Source organism: Hypanus sabinus, chromosome 3 (genome assembly GCF_030144855.1).
Source record: "Hypanus sabinus isolate sHypSab1 chromosome 3, sHypSab1.hap1, whole genome shotgun sequence".
Taxonomy (NCBI): Eukaryota; Metazoa; Chordata; class Chondrichthyes; order Myliobatiformes; family Dasyatidae; genus Hypanus; species Hypanus sabinus.
In genome coordinates, this window is record NC_082708.1 from 12340536 (window position 1) to 12362373 (window position 21838).

Genomic DNA, 21838 nt, shown 5'->3' on the forward strand with positions numbered 1-21838 from the left:
CTGCCACGTCCGTCATAAAAGCCCTGCGCCAGCTCTTCACTCTGTTCGGGTATCCCTGCTATATCCACAGTGATAGAGGGTCCTCCTTTATGAGTGAGGAGCTGCGCCAGTACTTGCTAGCTAGGGGCATTGCTACCAGTCGGACCACGAGTTATAATCCCCGGGGTAATGGCCAGGTAGAGCGGGAGAATGCCACAGTGTGGAAGGCCACACTTTTAGCCCTTAAGTCCAAAGGGTTGCCGGTCTCTCGATGGCAGGAGGTCCTCCCTGAGGCACTGCACTCTATCCGCTCTCTGTTATGTACGTCCACCAATGCCACCCCTCACGAACACCTATTCTCTTTTCCCAGGAAGTCTGTCACTGGGACCACCCTACCAGTTTGGCTGACGTCCCCGGGGCCAGTGCTGCTCCGGAAACATGTGAGGAGCAATAAAAACTCCCCGCTGGTGGAGAGGGTTCACCTTCTCCATGCGAACCCCCAGTATGCTTACGTGGTCTTACCTGATGGGCGGGAGGACACGGTCTCCATCCGCGACCTGGCACCCGCAGGTGCAGCAGACCACTACCCTGAAGGCTCTCCGGTAACTGTGAACCCTGCACCAGAGGTGACACCGTACTCACCAGGCCCTACACAGACTCCTCACGACACTTGTATACCGGGCGTTTCGTACGCATTTATACCAGGCGCCTCGCACATGCATGAGGGATCACCGGCGCCTAGTGGGCAAGAACACGCGCAACCCCCGTCCCCTGTGCAATCGCCAATGTTGCCGGCACCTATGTGGTCACAGCCGGTGCTACGTAGATCGCAGCGACAGATTCGACCGCCTGATCGGCTTGACTTGTAAGAACCTTCGCTACATGAGGACTTTTTCAAACGAAGGGGGGGTGAATGTGGTGAACTATGTGCCTGTCGGGACACGCCCCTGCTGACTGCTCCTGTGGCTCCTCCCACAGGCCCCTGTATAAAGGAGACCTGCGGCCTGAAGATCGGCCTCAGTCTCCAGGACCTTGTATGATAGACACTCACTCCTGGTTCCTTCTTCCAGTCAATAAAAGCCGATATCTCGCCTACGTCTCAGTGTGAGTTATTGATGGTGCATCAGCACAGTTTGTCTTCTTTTGCACATCATTTCTTTGCCAGTCCTTCTTTGCAGTTTTGATTGGGTCTATTGTATTTCTTTGTTCTGCTGTGAATGCCTGCAAGGAAATGAAACTTGGAGTAGTATATGGTGACATATACTCAGTGGCCACTTTATTTGGTTCCCCTGTACACCCACTCATTAATGTAAATATCTAATCAGCCAATCATGTGGCAGCAACTCAGTACATAAAAGCATGCAGACGTGGTCAGAGGTTCAGTTGTTAAGCAGCCCAGACATCAGAATGGGGAGGAAATGTGATCTAAGTGACTTGGACCGTGGAATGATTTCTGGTGCCAGACAGAGTGGTTTGATCATCTCAGAAACTTCTGATCTGGGATATTTATGCACAACCGTATTGACAGTTTACAGAGAATGGCTCGAGAAGCAAAAAAGCATCCAGTGAGTGGCAGCTCTATGGGCAAAAATGCCTTGCTAATGAGATAGGTCAGAGGAGAATGGACAGACTGACTCAAGCTGACAGGAAGGCAATTGAGGTTAGATATGGAATTGGACACACAGCAGCTCTGGCAGGGTTTACAGGCAATTACTTCCTAGAAAGTGAAACCCAACATCATGAATGACAGTGATGCTTCACTCCCAGATGAGCTCAATACCTTTTATGCATGCTTTGAAAGGGGAAATAGAACTACACTATGCAAATCCCTGTAGCACTTGATGACCCTGTGATCTGTCTTGGCGGTCGACGTCAGAACATCCTTCAAGAGGGTGAAACCTTTGCAAGGCTTCAGGATCTGACAGTGTACCTGGTAGGGCTTAAAGCCTGTGCCAATCACCTGGTTCAGGAGCCTGATCAATCTCTCACCGCTGCTGCCGGAGGTACCAAATTGCTTCAAAAGGTCAGCAATCATACCAGTGCTCAAGAAGAACAGGGTGTTTTGCCACGATGACTATGCCCAGTGGCACTCACGTCTACTGTGATGAAGTGCTTTGAGGGGCTGGTCATGGCCAGAATCTATTCCTGCCTAAGCAAGGGCCTGGATCCACTGCAATTTTCCTATCGCCGCAATAGGTCTACGGTGGGTGCAATCACACTGGCTTTCCATTCAGCCTTGGATCATCGGAAGGCTGCTGTTTATTGATTACTGCTCAACGTTTAGCATAATCATACTCCTAGTTCTAATAAACAAGCTCTAAATGCTGGGTCTCTCTACCTTCCTCTGCAATTTGATTCTTTTCTTCCACACTCAGAGTCCAAAGACTATGCGGATCAGAAATAACATCTCCTCCTCATTTATAATCAATACTGGCAAGCCTCAAGGATGTGTTTTTAGTCCATTGCTCTAGTCCCTCTACACCCTTGATGGTGTAGCTTAAATGCCATCTATAAACTTGCCAATGACACAATTATTGTTGGCAGAATTTTGGATGGTGATGAGGAGGCGTACAGAATGAGATACATAAGGTGTTTGAGTGGTGTTGCAGGAACAGCCTTGTACTTGTAACTCTCGCTTCGGCTAGTGGCTAAATATAGGGAGTGGTAGCCCCTGGCCTGGCCAAAGTTAAGAAAACTCGTTTGGGTGGATGCTGTGCGATGTGTCCCCTGTTACAAATCAGTACCCAAAATAACAAACAGTACACAATATGCGATTAAACGATTAAGCTTTATCATTCTTACTTAGACGATATGGTTAGTAGAGAAAATGAAAAAAAAAGAAAAAAGGGCCCAATCTGATGAAACAGACTATTGCGCAATGTTGGAGCTCACTGATAGGCCGATCGTCCACCATCGACCTCCTCCGATCGTCACTGCCCTTCGGACCCTCGCTGCAAGATCACCCCATCTAGCGGTCTACCGACCCTCTCCATTCGCGTCTTCTCTCCTCATCTCTCCCCGGCAAAAGACCACGAAAATCTCTCTTCCAGACTCACAAGAAAAAACAGCAGCATTCCAAACCCCGTTATCTCCAGTCATAACCCAAACATTGCTGCTACGGAGAGACCATTACATTATCGGTGAAGCCCTACAGCTTATTACACAGCAGTGAAATCTTACACACTTAACATCAGTAAGACCAGGGAATTGATTGTGAACTTCAGGAAGGGGAGGGTGAGGGAACACACACCAGTCCTCATCGAGGGCTCTGCAGTGGAAAGGGTGAGCAGTTTCAAGTTCCTGGGTGTCAACACCTCTGCAGATCTATCCCGGGCCCAACGTATTGATGCAGTTACAAAGAAGACACCACAACAGGTATATTTCATTAGGAGTTTGAAGATACTTGGTATGTCACCAAAGACATCCACAAATTTCTAAACATGTACCGTGGAGAGTATTCAGTGACTCCTGCCCCTTCCAATATGGAGAGGCCACAGCAGACGGTTGGAAAAAGCTGCAGGAAGTTGTAAACTCAATCAGCTCCATCAAAGGCATCATCCATCATTAAGGACCCCCATCAATAGGAGAGGAGGAGGTACAGGAGAATGAAGATACACACTCAACTTTTCAGGAACAGCTTCTTCCCCTCTGCCATCAGATTTTTGAATGGACTCTGATCCCATGAACATGACCATACTATTATTTTTCTTCACTTTATGTATTACTTAGTTAATATATCCTTTAGATATACTTACTGGAATTTAAATATTTTTATGATTATGTGTTGCAATGTACTGATGCCACAAAACAACAAATATCATGATATATGCCAGTGACATTAAACCTGATTCTGCTTCTTGTTCTGAAATAACCACACATTACAACAGTGGTGTGCAGATGAGCATCTCTGAACACACATGTCAAACCTCGAAGTGGATGGGCTGCAGTGGCAGAAGACCACAAACGTATCCTCAGCTGTCTCTTGTTTAGGTACTTGAGGGAGTTAATAAAATAGCCACTGTGTAAAGGTAATCTGATAATAAATTTACAGAACTGTTGAAATGACTTAAGTACATACGTAATATATAGCTAGGGTGCCTAAGACTTTTGCACAGACCGTATATTACCTCAATGCATTTTACCAAAAACAACTGAGCTAATACAAACCTAAGTACTCTTATTTCTGCTTCCCAACTACCTTTCTATTTTAACCAATTTCAAGTGCAAAATTCTTAGTTACTCTAGCTATATACAGGTACAGTATGTGCTAAGACTACTGCATAGCACTGTACTTTGATCTTTGAACTTTGAAATCAACCAATCTCTTCTTAGAAATTCTTCTGGAGACAAATTGACTACTGATACCTTTTATAAACTATTCACTCCCATGGCTATCGAGACTGTACCAATCCTGTAAAAATGCCATTTCCTTTTCTCAGTTCCTTTGTCTCTGCCACAGGATGAGGCTTTCCTTTTTGGGTCATCAGAGAAAGGGGTTCTTCAAAGAAAGGGGTTTCACCTTCCTCCACCATTGATGCTGACCTTACCTGCACCTCGTCCATTTCCCAGATATCTGCACTCACCCCATCTTCCCATCACCTCAACAGTGACAGAGTTCCTTGTCCTCACCACCACCTCATGAGGCTCCAGATCCAGGGCATCATTCTCCACAATTTCTGTCATCTTCAATGGAACCCTACCATCAAAGACATCTTTACCTTCCTCCCACTCTCTGCTTTCTGCAGAGGTTGTTCCTCACCTGAATTCTCTCATCCATTTACCCCTCCCCACTAATTTCCCTCCTGACATTCATCCCTGCAAGTGGAAGGGGTAGTACGCCTGCCCATTAATCTCTAGCCTCGCCTCCATTCAGGGCCCCAAACAGGCCTTCCAGAGGAGGCAACACCTCACCTGAGAATCTATTGGGGTTGTCTATTGTATTGGTGAAGCATGTATAGATTGGGGGAACACTCTGTTGAGGACCTGTGTTCCATCCATACAAAAACTCAAAAAATGTCTGGTGGCCAGACGTTTTACTTCTAATCCCAATTCCCATTCTGACATCCGGTCCATAGCCTCTCCTCTTGCCACAATGAGGCCACTTTTAGGTTGGAACTGCAACACCTCCTATTCCGTCTGGGTAGCCTCCAATCTGATGACATGAAAGTGGTTTCCTCAGCTTTTGGTAACTTTCGCCTTTCCCTTTTCAATTCCCCACTCTGCACCCCTGCCCCCCCCCCCCCACTCTACCCTTCTCTTCTCCTCACCTGCCTATCACCTTCCCTTTCTCCCATGGCCCATTCTCATCTCCTATCAGAGTCATCTCCCCTCCCCCCACCCACCAGCCTTCACCTATTACCTTAGTCCTGATGAAGGGTCTCAGTCCGAAACGTCGACTGTACTTCTTCCTATAGATGCTGCCTGGCCTGCTGCGTTCCATCAGCATTTTGCGTGTGTTGCTTGAATTTCCAGCATCTGCAGATTTCCTCGTGTTTACCTATCACTTTCTACCTCCTTCCCCTCCCTATTCTTCTTATTTTGGCTTCTTCCCCATTCCTTTCCAGTATTGATGAAGGGTCTAAGTCTGAAACGTCAACTCTATATTCCTCTCCATAGATGCTGCCTGACCTGCTGAGTTCCTCCAGCATTTTGTGTGTGTTGCTCTGGATTTCCCAAATCTGTAGAATGGCTCGTATCCTTGATAGATTTCTGAAGGGAAAAGACAAGGCAGGGAGATAGAACTGATGTGAAAGATCCTGGTGAGTGGTGGGGCAGACTCAATTGTTCAACTGACTTACTCCTTATATAGTGGAAATGGAGAGGGTGGAGGAGTCTAGGACCAGAGGGCACAGCCTCAGAATGAAAGGATGACCCTTTAGAACGGAAATGAGGAGGAATTGCTTTAACCACAGGGTGGTAAATCAATGGAATTCGTCGCCACTGACGGCTGTGAAGGCCAAATTATGGCCAACAGGTTGGTGAACGGAGTTGAGAGGGAATATAAATCACCCATGATAGAATGGTGGAGCAGACTCAATGGGCTGAATGACCTAACCTACTCCTGTGTTTTATAATCTTATGTGGTATAAGCTGCTTCCTTGATGTCTTACGGTTCTTTAGGTGATAGGGTGATAGCTCTCAAATAATGTTAGTGAGTAGAGAATTCCAAGGTTTAGACCTGTTTTAGGAAGCTTTTTAATGTAGATGTGGTCTTCACTGGTTATAAGAACAACCCACAGTGAACCCATATGACTGACCTCTTTGCCAAGACTGCCCAGGAGAGGGCAATGAGTGCCCCATTGCTTGAGATTTGACTCATGTTCTGCCATGAATTGAAATGGAATCCCAGACATAATGCATTCCCACATCTTGAGACAGAACAATGTGGACATTCTGATCTGTGAGAATTTTTCACCAAGGCTTTATCAAAGCCAGACTAGTCCAATTGTTGGTTAACTTAGAATATGATCGCTGCTAATTTTCCGTGAGGCTGACCATCCCTGTTTCCGTCTGAGTACCACCCGCCCGTTTGCAGATGGGTGCCCTCCCCTGAGGTTCCTGCTTGCAGTGAGGTTTATCAGCACAGCAGCGTATCACAGTGCTTTACAGTACAGGCAACCCCGGTTCAATTCCCACCTGTAAGGCATTTGTACATTCTCCCTGTGACCATGCGGTTTCCTCCCACAGTCCAAGGATGTGCTGGCTGGTAGGTTAATTGGTCATTGTAAATTGTCCCCTGATTAGACAGGGTTAAATCCCATGCGGGGAAGCATGGTTCAAAGAGCCAGAAGGGCCTATTCCACCCTGTATTTCAAAAAATAAACAAATACATTTTAAGGAGAAGGAACACCGATTGATCACTGTGAAGTTTTTAAAATTCCTTGTCTTTCCTTTTTTTGGTGTCGTTCTGATTACTTGGTTGTTTTTGGAACCGTGTGCTTTAAAGACCAATTTTTGTTGTTGACTTTCTTGACATATTGGTGGGGAGGTTCACCTGGTTAACTTTTTTTCTGATTAAAGGATTGTTTTGCCATCTCAAAGCTTCTTCAACATCGACACAATATTAGTCTAATATGCTGGGTTCTGGTTTTTTGGAAGAGTTTTTTCTCTCTCTCTTTAGATTAATGTTTGCTTCCTTTTGGCAAACTTGTGCTTGTCTTTTTTTTCTTCTTTGGAGTCTCTTTTTTCCCTTTGTTCTCCTCATCTCTTTTTTTGAACCTAGGAGCCAACACAAAGAAACCAGCTGATGATATAACCAGTAATGATGATGGTGAAGATGAAGGTATCTTTTTTTTGTGTGTGCTCGAACGCCTCCCCCCACAACCCAATGCATGAGAACCAAGGTTCTTCCAAGCCATCTTTTTTTCTTTCGTTCTTTACTTAAGTCGCGCACTTTTTGTGTGCATTGTGAATTTTTATTTTTTGCTCTATCTTTTCTTCATCCTGAATGCTGACATGCTTCAGAGATTAAACTTCTGTTGGGTGGGATATGTGGGAATTAAGTGGGAATTTCTTTGTGTAAGATGATTTCTCCAGCCTTATGGTTCTCTGCCTTTTACCCCACTTTGCTGCAGCTCCTTTCCCTTTCAAAGACTAAACGACGAGGCCACGAGGATTGCAATTAAGTACTTTGATTTGTAGCCTCTCTCATCAACAGAGAGCCTACAGCTTAGTGTGCGGGTATCAATCCCACTTCGATGGCCACCCCTTTTGAATGAGTTTAATCCAATTTGGATGGGGGACGGTACTAGTGGCTCTGGGATTTAGGGATCAGACATGGATTTATCCTTGTCTTTCTGACTCAGTCCCAGCCCATTTTAACTCTGTGGGATGGTTCCTCTATGAGGTGAACTATAAGGTTGTCCATAACCTCTACAGTCCTTAAAAAGGCAATGCATCAAAGACTTTCAGGGTTGAATCAGTTGGGTAGCTGAGGGGTATGGGACCAAAGGTGCAAAAGCAGCTGAGGGTGTTCTAACCACGGGCTTGGTCTGCGTGCAGCTGAACACTCTCACGTCTGAAATCAGGAGTGCCAGTGTGCGATTTGACCACAAGAAGATCACGGTTCAATGTGCTCCATCCATCACGGCAGCTAAGCACAGATCAAAGCTCCAAAGAAATGGCACTTCATGCATGAACTTAATTTCAACCTTCCACATGTAAAGTATGCATTGGAAGATGGAAAGTTCCTTGTTCTACCTGTAATGTATTGTAGCATGTTTGGAGCCCCAACCTTACAACGAATGCTGTGAATCCTATGAATGATGGCACTCTGACCCTGTTCCTGTTTTAACCATTCATATATCATTTCTAAACGCTGAGTGTGTGTGTGTGTGTGTGTGTGTGTGTATGTGTGTGTGTGTGTGCGCAAGTGCGCATGTGTGAATGTCTGTGTGTGTCTCTGTATCTGTGAGAATGTGTGTGTGTGTGTGTCTCTGTATCTGTGAGAATGTATATGTGTGTGTATGCGGAGTATGTGTGAATGTGTATATGTATGTGTGTTCATGTGTGTCTGTCTCTATGTGTTTGTATGTATGTGTGTGTGTATGTATGTATGAGTGTGTGCGTGTGTGTATGTTTGTGTGTGTGTATGTATGTGTGACTGTGTGTGTGTGTGTGAGTGCATGTTTGTGGGTGAGTGTGTACGTGTGAGTGTGTGTATGTGTATATGTGTTGTGTGTGAGTGTGTGTGTGTGTGTGTGTATGCGTCTTGGTATACTGTGCAGACAAGTTTGTGTTTGTGTGAGGGATCTTACCCTATTCTATGTGTGCCTATGCATGATTATACCCCATGTGCACTATATTAGTGTCTGAAAATGGACTTTTCATTTCCTTGCAGATATACATGACAGTGGTCCCAAGCCGGTGATGGTGTACATCCACGGTGGATCATACATGGAGAGCACCGGTAACCTGATTGATGGCAGCGTCCTGGCAAGTTATGGCAATGTCATCGTGGTCACACTCAACTACAGGCTGGGAGTGTTAGGTGAGTGACGATAGATAAGACAGCTTTCACTGGCTCAGGCTTTTCAAAGCCTTGTTTTCTATGTTGTATTATAACAGTGGTTTTCATTCAAATGTGCATCTCAGTCTGACAGTGGTAACTTATGACTTCAGAACAAAAGTAAACAAGTTGGCCCTGCCACCCTGTTGCCACTGAGGTCTTGCCAGCAGGCTGTTTACTGCTTACCGGTGCTGTGTAAAACTTGGATTTTATTAACTTATTTCTGGTAATATATTGTTTTATGTGCTGTGTGTCATATATGTTTTGTGGGTGTACTATGGCCTGGAGGAATGTTGTTTTGTTTGGTTGTATGTATATACAGTCAGACAATAATGGACTTGAGATTGAGATCTCTTGCACAAATACATTCTTGTTAACTTATAAGTTAGCACAAATTAACCTAAATTATACATGCCTTGTACATTTGCAAAATAACCAACACAATAAACAATGTCACTAGTGCAAGATCGAGAAAGGGATACAGTGTGGTGTGATTCATTGACTGTATTAAAGCCTGAAGTACAAAACGAAGCATTGAAATGGAAAATATCTCTACTAATGGGGCCAAATTAATCTGAGGATCAGCCTTTGAACCCGTCAATTCAGTTTGGTTCAACAATCTTCTCCAGGACAATTCAATTGAGAAACCATATACAAAAGACTTGCTGAGCTAAAAATTCCTCTGTGTTGACAAATGACTCAGTCAAATCTCCACAACCAAACAAAACAACATTCCTCCAGGCCACAGATGATGGTGATTCATTTTTTTCCTGGGTGGTTTTTTCCTAGAGGTCATTTCGAGAAAGTGATAGCAATGGGGAAGAAGCTGTTGTTGAATGTTGAAGTGTGGGTTATCAGGCACCTGTACCACATGCCTGATGGCAACATTGTGAGTGACTTCCTGAGGTATCACTTCTAGTTGACACCCTCAATGGTGGGGAAAGCTGTATCCGTGATGAAACTGGCTGTGCAGTCCACCACTCTCTGAAGCCTCTGACGTTTCTGTGTATTGGAGTTTTTCAATCGTGCAATCAGTCAGAATGCTTTCCATTGTGTATCAGTCTTCGATAACATGTTGAATTTCCTTAAATTTCTAAATAAGATGACCATTCCTGAACTTTGTCCACCTTCCCCCTTTTTATTTCCTTGTCCAAAAATCAAGCTCAGATTTGAACTGCAGAGTTGATCATCCTTTGGAGTGGAGAATTTCAAAGCTTCCCAGGTCTGGAAGGACAAATATCTCCTCTCTGTTGAAAGCCTTTCTCAACAATCCGCACTTGGATTCAGTGGTTGGGGTGGAGCATATAAAAGCTGGGTAGACATATTCCAGTGATATAAAACTGTGAAGGGCTATATTTGGAGTATTGTGTTCATTTCTGGTCACCCAGGAAGGATGTGAGGTTTTGCAGAGCGTGCAGATGAGGTTTACCAGAATGTTTCCTTGATTAGAGAGTACTAGCTATAAGGAGAGATTGAGCAATGCGCAGCATGCTGTGTGCTGTTGGAAATGTGTTTTGTACCTTGGCCCTGGAGGAACACTGTTCCATTTAGCTGTACTCGTGTATGGTTGAATGATAATTGTCAAGCAATTTTTTTCTATGGAGCCTCTGACTTTCAAGGAGCCCCAAAAGCAGTACATCAGAATATGAGAAGCAGAGATAAGTTAAACAGTCAGAGTCTTTTTTTATTCCATGATGAAAATAGCAAATACCACAAGGCATCAGTTTTAGTTGAGCGGCGAAAATTTTAAAGGAGATTTGACTGAGTCATTTGTCAACACAGAGGAATTTTTAGCTCAGCAAATCTTTTGTATATGGTTTCTCAATTGAATTGTCCTGGAGAAGATTGTTGAACCAAACTGAATTGACGGGTTCAAAGGCTGATCCTCAGATTAATTTGGCCCCATTAGTAGAGATATTTTCCATTTCAATGCTTCATTTTGTACTTCAGGCTTTAATACAGTCAATGAATCACCATCATCACTATTATTACGAACATGAACTTTGCCATCGGTTGCCTTCCCCAGAATAGAGTCAACAAAAATCCATCATGCCTTTATTCATTTTTATTCTGACAGCTTTTCCCTGTCCAATGAATATTTCATATTCATTAGACAGGGAACAGATTTTGACTGAAATTCCATACAGGGAAGTAACATTGCAGCTCTATAAAATTCTGGTTCAATCACATTTGGAATATTGTGTTCAGTTCCGGTTGCTTCATTGTAGGAAAATGTGGAGGCTTTAGAGATGGTGCAGAGGAGATTTACCAGGATGCTGCCTGAATTCAAGAGCATGAATCTGAGTGAGCTTTAGGGCCAAAGGAAGGTGAGAGGTGATTTGAAGGAGGTTCTACAAGGTGATAAGAAGCATTGATAGAGTGACAGTCAGTTCCTTTTTTCTCAGGGTTTCTCAAGAACGTATGGGGGGGGGGGTGGAATATCGGAGGTAGGTTTCTTACAAAGAGAATGGTAGCTTTGTAGGACACACTGCCATAGGTAGTGGAGGAGATGAAAACAGTAGGGAGATGTGAGAGATCCTTAGGTAGGCACACGGATGCAAGAAAAATGGAGGGCTATGTAGGAGAGAAGTGTTAGATTAATTTTATGGTAGGTTAAAAGATTGACACAACAACGTGTGCTGAAGGACCTGTACTGTTCTGTACTGTATGATGTTCTATATTACAACAAATTTTATTACTTATTTGCAATATTTATTGAGATAGAGCACAGAATAGGCCCTTCCATCCCTTCGAGCCACACTGACAGTAGTAGCCTGATCATGGGACAATTTACATTGACCGATTAACCTACCAACCGATACATCTTTGTACTATGGGAGGAAACCCACAAGACCATGAGGAGAACATACAAACTCCTTTCAGGCAGCAGCAGAAATTGAACTCTACTGTAAAGTGTTACACTAGCCGCCACGTTACCATGCCTCCCTTTATCAATAGGGAAATTCTTCCATCCTTCACAACAATGCTGACTGGATTAAACTGACATTGAATCCACAGCTCAGATCCTACTCGACAAGGATTTGGTGTTTAATACCCACCACGGTCTGCAACGAGTTTGTACATTCTCCCCATCACTCTGTAGGTTTCCTACAGGTACTTTGGTTTCAAGATTGTTTACAATTCAAGATTCAAGATTGTTTAATGTTATTTCCTTTACTCAAATGTGAAGGAGAACAAAATAATTGTTACTCTGGATCTGATGCAACACATAAAAAACACAATAAGAAAAAGAACACAATAATAATTTAAAAAAAACAATAAATATACTGTAAATGCATAAGATAGCTTATATCCATGGATTGATTGCATATCCATGAAGAGATGCTAGGTACAGGAGAGTACGTACATAAGGTGACTGACAGGAAATGATAAAGTAGTGGTGGTGGGGTGGGTTAGTGGGTGGAGGTGTTGACCAGCCTTACTGCTAGGAGAAAATAACTGTTTTTGAGTCTGGTGGTCCTGATGTGCATGCTATGTAGTCTCCTTTCTTATGGGAGTCTGACCAACAGTCCATGAACAGTACTACAAACAGTAATGGATATGGCCCAGCCCATCACAACTGAGCACATATACATGAAATGCTCTTGCAAGAAAACAACATCCATTATCAGGGACCTCCACCACCCAGGCCATGCTTTCTTCTCACTGCTGCCATCAGGAAGAATGTACAGGAGCCTCAGGACTCTCAACACCAGGTTAAGGAACAATTACTACCCCTCAGGCTCTTGAACCAAAATGGATAACTTCACTCAACTTCACTTGCCCCATCATTGAAATGTTCCCCAAACCACTGGACTCACTTTCAAGGGATCTTCATCTCATGTTCCTGACATTTATTGCTTCTTTATTTATTATTAGTATTTCTTTCTTTCTGTATTTGCATAACTGTTGTCTTTTCCATACTGGATGAATGCCCAAGTTGGTGCAGTCTTTCATTGGTTCTGTTATGGTTATTTTTCAAAGGATTTATTGAGTATGACTGCAAAAAAAGGAATCCCAGGGTTGAATATGGAACACATATGTACGTTGATAGTGAATTTACTTTGACTTTGATATATCCTTGTCTTCGTCCATTCCAAGGACGTACGGTTAGGTTTAGTGAGTTGCAAGTATGTCAGAAAAGTGGCGACACTTGTGGGCTCCCCAGCACAATCCCCTCTGATTTGGTTTTGACACAAAAGGATGCATGTCACTGTAAGTTTTGATGTACAGGTGTCAAATAAAGCTGATCTTTAAAATCATTAATTGTCTTTATTAAAGTATGTTTGCTTCCAGTGGTCGGAGCATTGAGAATAAGAATCAGGAAGTCAATTCACAGCTGTGTAAAACTGGCTGGGCCACAATGAGAGTATTGTGTGCAATTCTGCTTGCCCCATTACAGGGTCAAAAGTCAAAATCAAAGTATCATTATAGGAAGGATGTAGTGGATTTGGAAAGGGTGCAGAAGACATTCAGATGGTGGGGTGGAGGTATGTCTCTATCAAAGGAGGTGTAAGGTCTCCTTTCCTCTGCTAGCCTGCAGGTCACCCTTGGGCAAAATGCAGCCCCTCGATTAGGGTCATATAAAGTCATGGGAGCGGGTGGTGGATGGTTGTATGAGCAGCTGGTGCATGTCACAAGTCCTGGTTATGTGACCACTGGCACCAGGTAGACAATCTCTGAAGAGTGTTGATAATCGCAACCAAGAGAAAATCTGCAGATGCTGGAAATCCAAGCAACAGACACAAAATGCTGGAGGAACTCAGCAGGCCAGACAGCATCTATAGAGAAGAGAAAAGAATAATAAAGACAGGCTGAAGGGGGTCAAAAGACAAATGGAAGTCCATGATCATCTCCATCATATGACACACAGTAATGATGATGCAGAAGACATTTACCAGGATCTGCCTGGATTAGAGGGTATGAGCCACAGGCAGAGTTTGGACAAACTTGTGTTGTTTTCTCTAGAGCATTGGAGTTTGAACAGGGAGCTTATAGAAGTTTATAAGTTTATGAGATGCCAAGAAATGGTAAACTGTGCCCAGGATAGAAATGTCACATATGAGAAGACATGCATTTAAGATGAGAGGAAGGAAGCTTAAAAGGGACATGTAGGATAAGTTTTTAACAGAGAGTAATAAATGCCTGGAATGCTGCTGGGATTTTGCAGGAAATTGGTACAATTTTGCTGTTTAAGAGGCTGTTGAACAGGCGCAATGATATGCAGGGAATGGAAGAATATCGATCATGTGTGGGCAGAAGGGAGTAGTTTAATCTGGCTTCAAGTTCAGTGCAGACACCGCGTGCCTGAAGACCAGAAGACACAGGAGCATTATTTGGCCATTCGGCCCATCAATTCTGCACCAGCATTGCATCATGGCAGATTTATTGTCTCTCAGAACCCCATTCTCCTGCCTTTTACTTGGAGGTAAAAGGTAAACTTCCAGAGGGATCTTCCATAGGACACTCAAAGCAGCTGCACAGTTTGACTCTGTGGTTAAGAAGGCATATGGTGTATTGGCCTTCATCAATCGTGGGATTGAGTTTAGGAGCCAAGAGGTAATGTTACAGCTACTTCAGACCCTGGTCAGACCCCACTTGGAGTACTGTGCTCAGTTCTGGTCGCCTCACTACAGGAAGGATGTGGAAACCATAGAAAGGGTGCAGAGGAAATTTACAAGGATGTTGCCTGGATTGGGGATCATGCCTCATGAGAATAAGTGGAGTGAACTCGGCCTTTTCTCCTTGGAGCGATGGAGGATGAGAGTTGACCTGATAGAGGTGTACAAGATGATGACAGGCAATGATCGTGTGGATAGTCAGAGGCTTTTTCCCAGGACTGAAATGGTTGCCACAAGAGGACACAGGTTTAAGGTGCTGGGGAGTAGGTACAGAGATGTCAGGGGTAAGTTTTTTACTCAGAGGGTGGTGTGGAATGGGCTGCCGGCAACGGTGGTGGAGTCGGATATGATAGGGTCTTTTAAGAGACTTTTGGATAGGTACGTGGAGCTTAGAAATGTAGAGGGCAATGGGTAAGCCTAGTAATTTCTAAGGTAGGGACATGTTCGGCAGAACTTTGTGGGCTGAAGGGCCTGTATTGTGCTGTAGGTTTTCTATGTTTCTATGTTTCTACCTGTCACCTTTGACACCCTGTCTAATGAAGAACCCATTAATCTCTACTTAAAATGAACCCAATAACTTGGCCACCACAGCCATCTGTGGCAATCAGTTCCACAGTTTCACTCTCTGCCCAAAGAAATTCCTCCGCACCTCTGTCCTAAAGGGGTGTCCTATTATGAGGCAGTACCCTGTGATGGGAGACTCCCCTACTACAGGAAACATACTCTCTACATTCACTCCTTTCAATATTTAATTGATTTCAATGAGATCACACCTCATTCTTATAATCTCCAGCGAGTACAGGCCCAGAGACTTCAAACACTCTCATATGTTAACTAAGATATGGAATGCCTACTGTTCCATGCCCAGGCCGCATTTTAGGAAATCGGATCACTTGGCTGTCCTTCTCCTACCTGCATACCCAAAGAGGCTAAAGAGCACAGCTGCAGGGATTAGGACAACAAAGGGGTGGTCGTGAGAGAGAGAGGAGTGGCTATGCGATTGCTTCAAGTCACTGGACTCGGCCGTGTTCAAGGATTCATCTGTGGATCTGAATGAATGCGCCATGGTTGTAACTGACTTATTAAAACAGTTGTAGACGAATGAGTCCCCATAAAATCATTCAGAGTCTTCCACCATCAGAAGCCCTGAATGAACCTTGAAATCCACAATCTGATAAGGGCCAGATCAGTCGCAAATTTAGTTGTTTGCCTGTTCTCCATCTCCCTCTGGTGCTCCCCCTTTCTCCTGAAGCCTCCCATCCCATGATCCTTTCCTTTCTCCAGCTCTGTATCACTTTCGCCAATCACCTTTCCAGCTCTTAGCTTCGTCCCACCCCCTCCGGTCTTCTCCCATCATTTCGCATTTCCCCCTCCCTCCACTACTTTCAAATCTCTTACTGTCTTTCCTTTCAGTGACAGGGCTTGAATACTATCACCTCTTATAAATTAAATTAAGCGACATAGGCGGCAACAGTGCTTCGCTTCCAGATGAGTTCAATGCCTTCTTTGTTCGCTTTGAACGTCAAAACATGGAGGGACCTTCACGAGCTCCCACAGCTCCCAATGATCCTGTCATTTCAGTCCCTGAGACTGACACGTGAGCAGCCTTCAGGGGATGATCCCATGAAAAGCATCTGGCCCATATGGGGAACGTGGCCAAGTACTTAGTACCTGTGCTAGTCAAATGGCTGGAGTGTTCAATGAGGTTTTTAACCCCTGACTTCAGCAGTTCAAGCAGGCAACAATTATACCAGTGTGAAGAAAAAAGTAACGTAGTGGTATAATTATTGAAATACCTGTGACCTGTCTCTGTAACTGTCATCCAGTAGCACTTAGATCCACAGTGATGAAGTGCTTTGAGAGGTTGACCAGCAGGTCCACAGTAGATGCCATTTCACTAGCTCTTCACTCAACCCTGGAACATCTGGGCAGCAAAGATGATACATCAGGATGCTCCTTATCAATTACAGCTCAGCATTCAATACCATCATCCCCTCAAAACTAATCAATATGCTTCAAGACCGTGGACTCAATACCTCCTTGTGCAATTAGATCCTTGAGTTCCTCATTACTAGGTTAACTAGCTAGCGTACGTTATCCCTTAATGCTGGTTAATGGAGAAAGAAATCAGGAGGAACTTAAGGCTTCCTTCTGTGTCATTTTAACCGTAACATATAAAAGTTGACATCAAGTCATGCAAATGGATATCAGGTCAAATGAGGGAGGGAATGGGAGCTTTGTTGTTTTAGAAGACAAAAAGGTAGAGGGCCATTAACATGGAACAAAACATAAAAGAGTACAGCATAGAAACAGGCTCTTTGACACACTTCAGCCGAGGATTTATAAGGCAATGGACAGACTGTACTTGGAACATTGCGAGCAGTTTTGTGCTGACGTTAGAGAGAGTCCAGAGGAGGTTCAAGAGATTGGTCCCAGGAATGAAAAGGTCAAAGTTCCAAGTACATTTATTATCAAAGTACATATATGTCACCATATGCAATCTTGAGATTAATTTTTTTTGTAGGCATACTCAATAAATCTATAGAATAATAACTTTAACAGGTCAATGAAAGACCACACCAACTTGGGCATTGAACCTGTGTTCAAAAGACAACCTGTGCAAATACAAAAGAGAGAAATAATAATAAATAAATCGGCAATAAATATCAAGAACATGAGATGAAGTGTCCTTGATAATGAATGTATTGGTTGTGGGAACATTTCAATGATGGGGCAAGTGAAGTTGAGTGAAGTTTTCCCCTTTGATTCAAGAGCCTGATGGTTGATGGTTCTAAGTTCTCTCCACACTTTTTCAAGAGGTTATACTCTAATGAATAATATTGACTCAAGTATTGATGGGACAAAAGCACAGACAATGCAAAGCATTTAGAAAATCACTTTAGAAACTGTGGAAGTCAAAATAAGGTTTATCTGCATAAGTATATGTGTAACAGGTGCAATGAAAAATTTACTTGTAGTAGCATCACAATCATATAGCATCATGTAAGTAGCATTCACAAGGAAAACATGAATACAACATAACTGTTGCAAGAAAAGAACACAATTAGAACAAAATCAAAACTCTATTTTAGTGCAAAATGATCAAAGTGGTCACCAGTGATTAGGCAACCCAGACAAAACACTGGAAAAACTCAGAAAGTCAGGCAGCATCTATGGAAGCACTTTGTGTCAAAAATCAAGACTATTTCAGAACAGATGGCATTTGACTTGAAATATTGGCCATTCATCCCACAGATGCAGAGTGTTCATTGCTCCAGATTCCAGCATTTGCAGCGTTTTGCGACGCCATTGAAGCAGGGTGCCAGTTCACTTACAGTCCTCAGTTCTGGCCTCATTTAAGGGCTTTACTGTTATTGATCCAATCCCTTTTCACAGAAACTGGGCCACCTACAGATGACTGAGACAATTAGGTGTGATGCTATTTGTATAATTGAGAATTATAGAGTAAGAATTCATAATACTGAATATTAAGTAAGAAAGAAGTACTCAGTTTTAATCATCTGTGCTTAACCATACAAGGCTATTTCCTTGTAATCTGCTTCTGAAATTCAGTTCCACTGAAGTTTTGAGAACAGAATTTGGAAGTGGATTACTACACACAGCTGGCACTATCGAATGCAAATAACTGCAAAGGAGTTTCTACACACAAATTTCATATATGGTGGTGAGGAAGGCAAATGCAAATAAATATTAATATTCATTTCAAGAGGTCTAGCATTCAAAAGCAGGGATGTGATGCTGAGGCTTTATAAGGTAGTGGTGAGGCCTCACCTTGAGTATTGTAAACAGTTTTGGGATCCTCATCTTAAAAAACATGAGCTGGCTTTGGGGAGGGCTCAGAAGAGATTCAGAAGGATGATTCCAGGAATGAAAGGGTTATCATACGAGGAACGTTTGATGGCTCTGGGTCTGTAGTCGCTGGAATTCAGAAGGATGGGGGGGGAGGGGGGATCTCATTAAAGTCTTTCAAATGTTGAAAGGCCAGGACAAGGTAGACGTGGAAAGGATGTTTCTCATGGTGGGGGAGACTAGGATACGAGGGCACAGCCTCAGGATAGAGGGGCATCCATTTAAAACAGACATCCAGAGAAATTTCTTTAGCCAGACTGTAGTGAATTTGTAAAAATTTATTACCACAGGCAGCTGTGGAGGCAAGATCATTGGGTGTATTTAAGGCAGAGCTTGATAGGTTCTTGATTGGTCTTGGCATCAAAGGCTATGGGGAGTAGGCTGGGGAGTGGGGCTGAGGAGGAGAAAAAAGATCAGCCATGATTGAATGATGGAACAGGCTCCTATGACTTATTAACAGAATTAGGCTGTTCGGTCCATCAAGTCTGCTCCACCATTCCTTCATAGCTGGTTGAATACCCCTCTCAACTCAGTTGTCCTGTCTTCTCCCCGAACCTTTGATACCCTTACTAGTTAAGAAGATATCAACCTCCACTTTAAATATACCCAATGGTTTGGCCTCCACAGCTGTCTGTGGCAAATTCACCTCTCTCTGGCTAAAGAGATTCCTCCTCATCTCTGTTCTAAGGGGAAGTCCAATTTTACTGCAAAGTGGACAAGGTGGTACTAGTGTTGCTATAATGAGCTAGTGATTAGGGTTATGTCAGTTGGCTATCGACCAAATGGATGAAGGGAATTAGCTGTTCCTGAACATGGTGGTGTGGGACTTCAGGCTTCTTTACCTCCTTCATGATGGTAGTTGTGAAAAGATGGCATGGCTTGGGTGGTAGGGACTTATGATGATGGATTTTACCTTCTTAAGGCAGTACCTCCAAGACAGACTACTGATGGTGGGAAGAGATTTAGTGGGTGGAGTCAACTCCTCATAGGATCATACAGTCATAAACAGGCCCTTCCGCCCAACTCATCCATGCCAACCTTCTTGCCCATCAACACTCATTGACTACATTAGGACAATGTCCTTCTCATGCCTTACCTATTTAAGTATGTTTTGAAATGTCTTCAAAACCTTATGTTGAAGTTTTATATGACGTTGAAGCTGTATAAGACATTGGTGAAGCCTAAGCTGGGGGTATTGTGTGCAGTTTTGGTCGAAAGAAGAAAAAAGATTGAAAGGGTACAGAGAAAATTTACAAAGATATTGTTGGGTCAGGAGTACCTGAGTTGTCAGGAAATATTGAATAGGTAAGGAATGTATTCCTTAGAACACAGAAGATTGAGAGGAGACTTGATACAGGTATACAAAATTATGAGGGACATAGATAGGGGAAATGCAAACAGGCTGAGGTTGTGTGGCACTACATCTAGAATTCATGGGTTAAAGTTGAAAGGTGAAATGTTTAAAGAGAACATGAGGGGAAGTTCTTCACTCAGAGGGTTGTGAGAGAGTGGAATGAGCTGCCAACTCAAGTGGTGCCTGCAAAATCAGTTTCAATGTTTAAGAGAAGTTTGGATAGAATCATGGGTGGTAGGGATATGGAGGGCTATTGTCTTGGTGCATGTCAATAGGTTGGCAATTTAAATAGTTTGGCACAGACTAGATGGGATGAAAGTCCTGTTTCTGTGCTATACTGTTCTATAACTCTAATGATAGTATTATTTTAAACATCTCTATCCTATCTGCCTTGAACACCATCCTGGTAGCATATTCCGTACACCCACCAATATCTGTACATAAAAAAAACCTGTCCTGTAAAATTATCCATCCAAATCTCTCTTGCCTATCTAAACCTCTTCTGTCCACCTAAACCCCTCTTCTACAGGCTCTTTCCAACCCCAACCATTCTAGCTCTCCAAGAAATCCCACTGTGCCACCTCTTCCCCAGTAAATTATTTTCTTTCTCATGCCTGAATCTACCCACCTGTGCTTACCAAGAGGAAGCCTACCCTATCACAGACACCCCCTCACTAACACCTGAGGTTCAGGATTGAACCCAGGTTGCTGGACCAGAATCAGATTTAATGTCACCTGCATATGTCGTGAGACTTGTTGGTGTTGTGGCAGCAGTACAATGCAATGCATAATAATAGAGAAAGAAATGAATTACAGTAAGGATATACATGTTAAATAGTTAAACTAAATAAGTTGTGCAAAAATAGGTACATGGGTGTGGTGAACTACATATACCTGTCTGGACACCCCCCCCCCCCCCCCCCGCTGACTGCTCCTGTGGCCACCCCACCCCACCCCCATTCCAGACCGTGATGCAGCCAGTTGGAATGCTCACCATGGAACATATGTAGAAATTTCCGAGTATTTTTGGTGACATACCAAATATTTTCAAACCCTTAATGAAATATACCGACTGTTTATCCTTCTTTGAGGCTGCATCGATATGTTGGGTCCAGGTTAGATCCTCAGAGATCCTGAAAATTGAAATTACTTACTCTTCCCACTTCAGATCTTTCTATGAGGACTGGTGTGTTCTCTCTTCCCACTCTTTTGGAAGTCCACATCACCTGGCATGTCTTTGTCAATCACAGACGGTTGCTGCTTCAGTGGTCTTTGTTGAAATTTGCAAGTTCCATATTCCTGCTGACTTTCTGCATTACCAAGATCACATATTAAAACCAGTTGGACAGGTAGCATTTCTTGGAACGTAGAACACTAGAGCACAGTAGAGACCATTCAGCTCATGATTTTGTGCCTACCCTTTAACTTACGCCAAGATCAGTCTAACCCTTTCTCCCTACATACCTCTCCATTTTCCTTTGGTCCATGTGCCTGTCTAAGAGTTTTTTAAACATCCCTAATGTATCTGGTTGTCCCACCACCTCTGGCAGTGTGTTCCATACACCCAACACTTTGTGTAAAAACCTTACCTCTGATATCTCCCCCTACACTTTCCTTCAAATACCTTAAAGCAATTTCTGCTCTGAGAAACAGCCCCTGGCTGTCCAATGTATCTACGCCTCATCATCTTGTACACCTCTATCAAGCCATATCTCATCCTCCTTCTCTCCAAAGAGAAAAACCCTAGCTCATTCAATCTTTCCTTGTAAGACATGCTGTCTAACCCAGGCAGCATCCTGGTAAATCTCCTCTGAACTCTCTCCAAAACTTCCGTAGCCTTCCTATAATGAGACGACATAACTGAACACAATAATATGGATGGATGAAGAGTCCATCTGTATTACTTAATTGCCTTTTTACGTGCTTATCAAGCTACACACTTCAGGGGGAATTAGGGATTGGTAATAAATGTTGGCACTTACATCCCAAGGATAAGGATGAAGAGAT

At 43.4% G+C, this 21838-nt stretch overlaps 1 protein-coding gene across 1 annotated transcript in view; it reads left to right on the forward strand.

The window, feature by feature from the left end:
• nlgn4xa (neuroligin 4 X-linked a) overlaps positions 1-21838 on the forward strand; it is a 318165-nt gene that overhangs the window by 129892 nt on the left and 166435 nt on the right. Inside the window, exon 2 of the mRNA XM_059963749.1 lies at positions 8819-8968. Within this exon, the coding sequence (XP_059819732.1) occupies positions 8819-8968 (150 nt within the window). The remainder of the gene's footprint in view (positions 1-8818; positions 8969-21838) is intronic.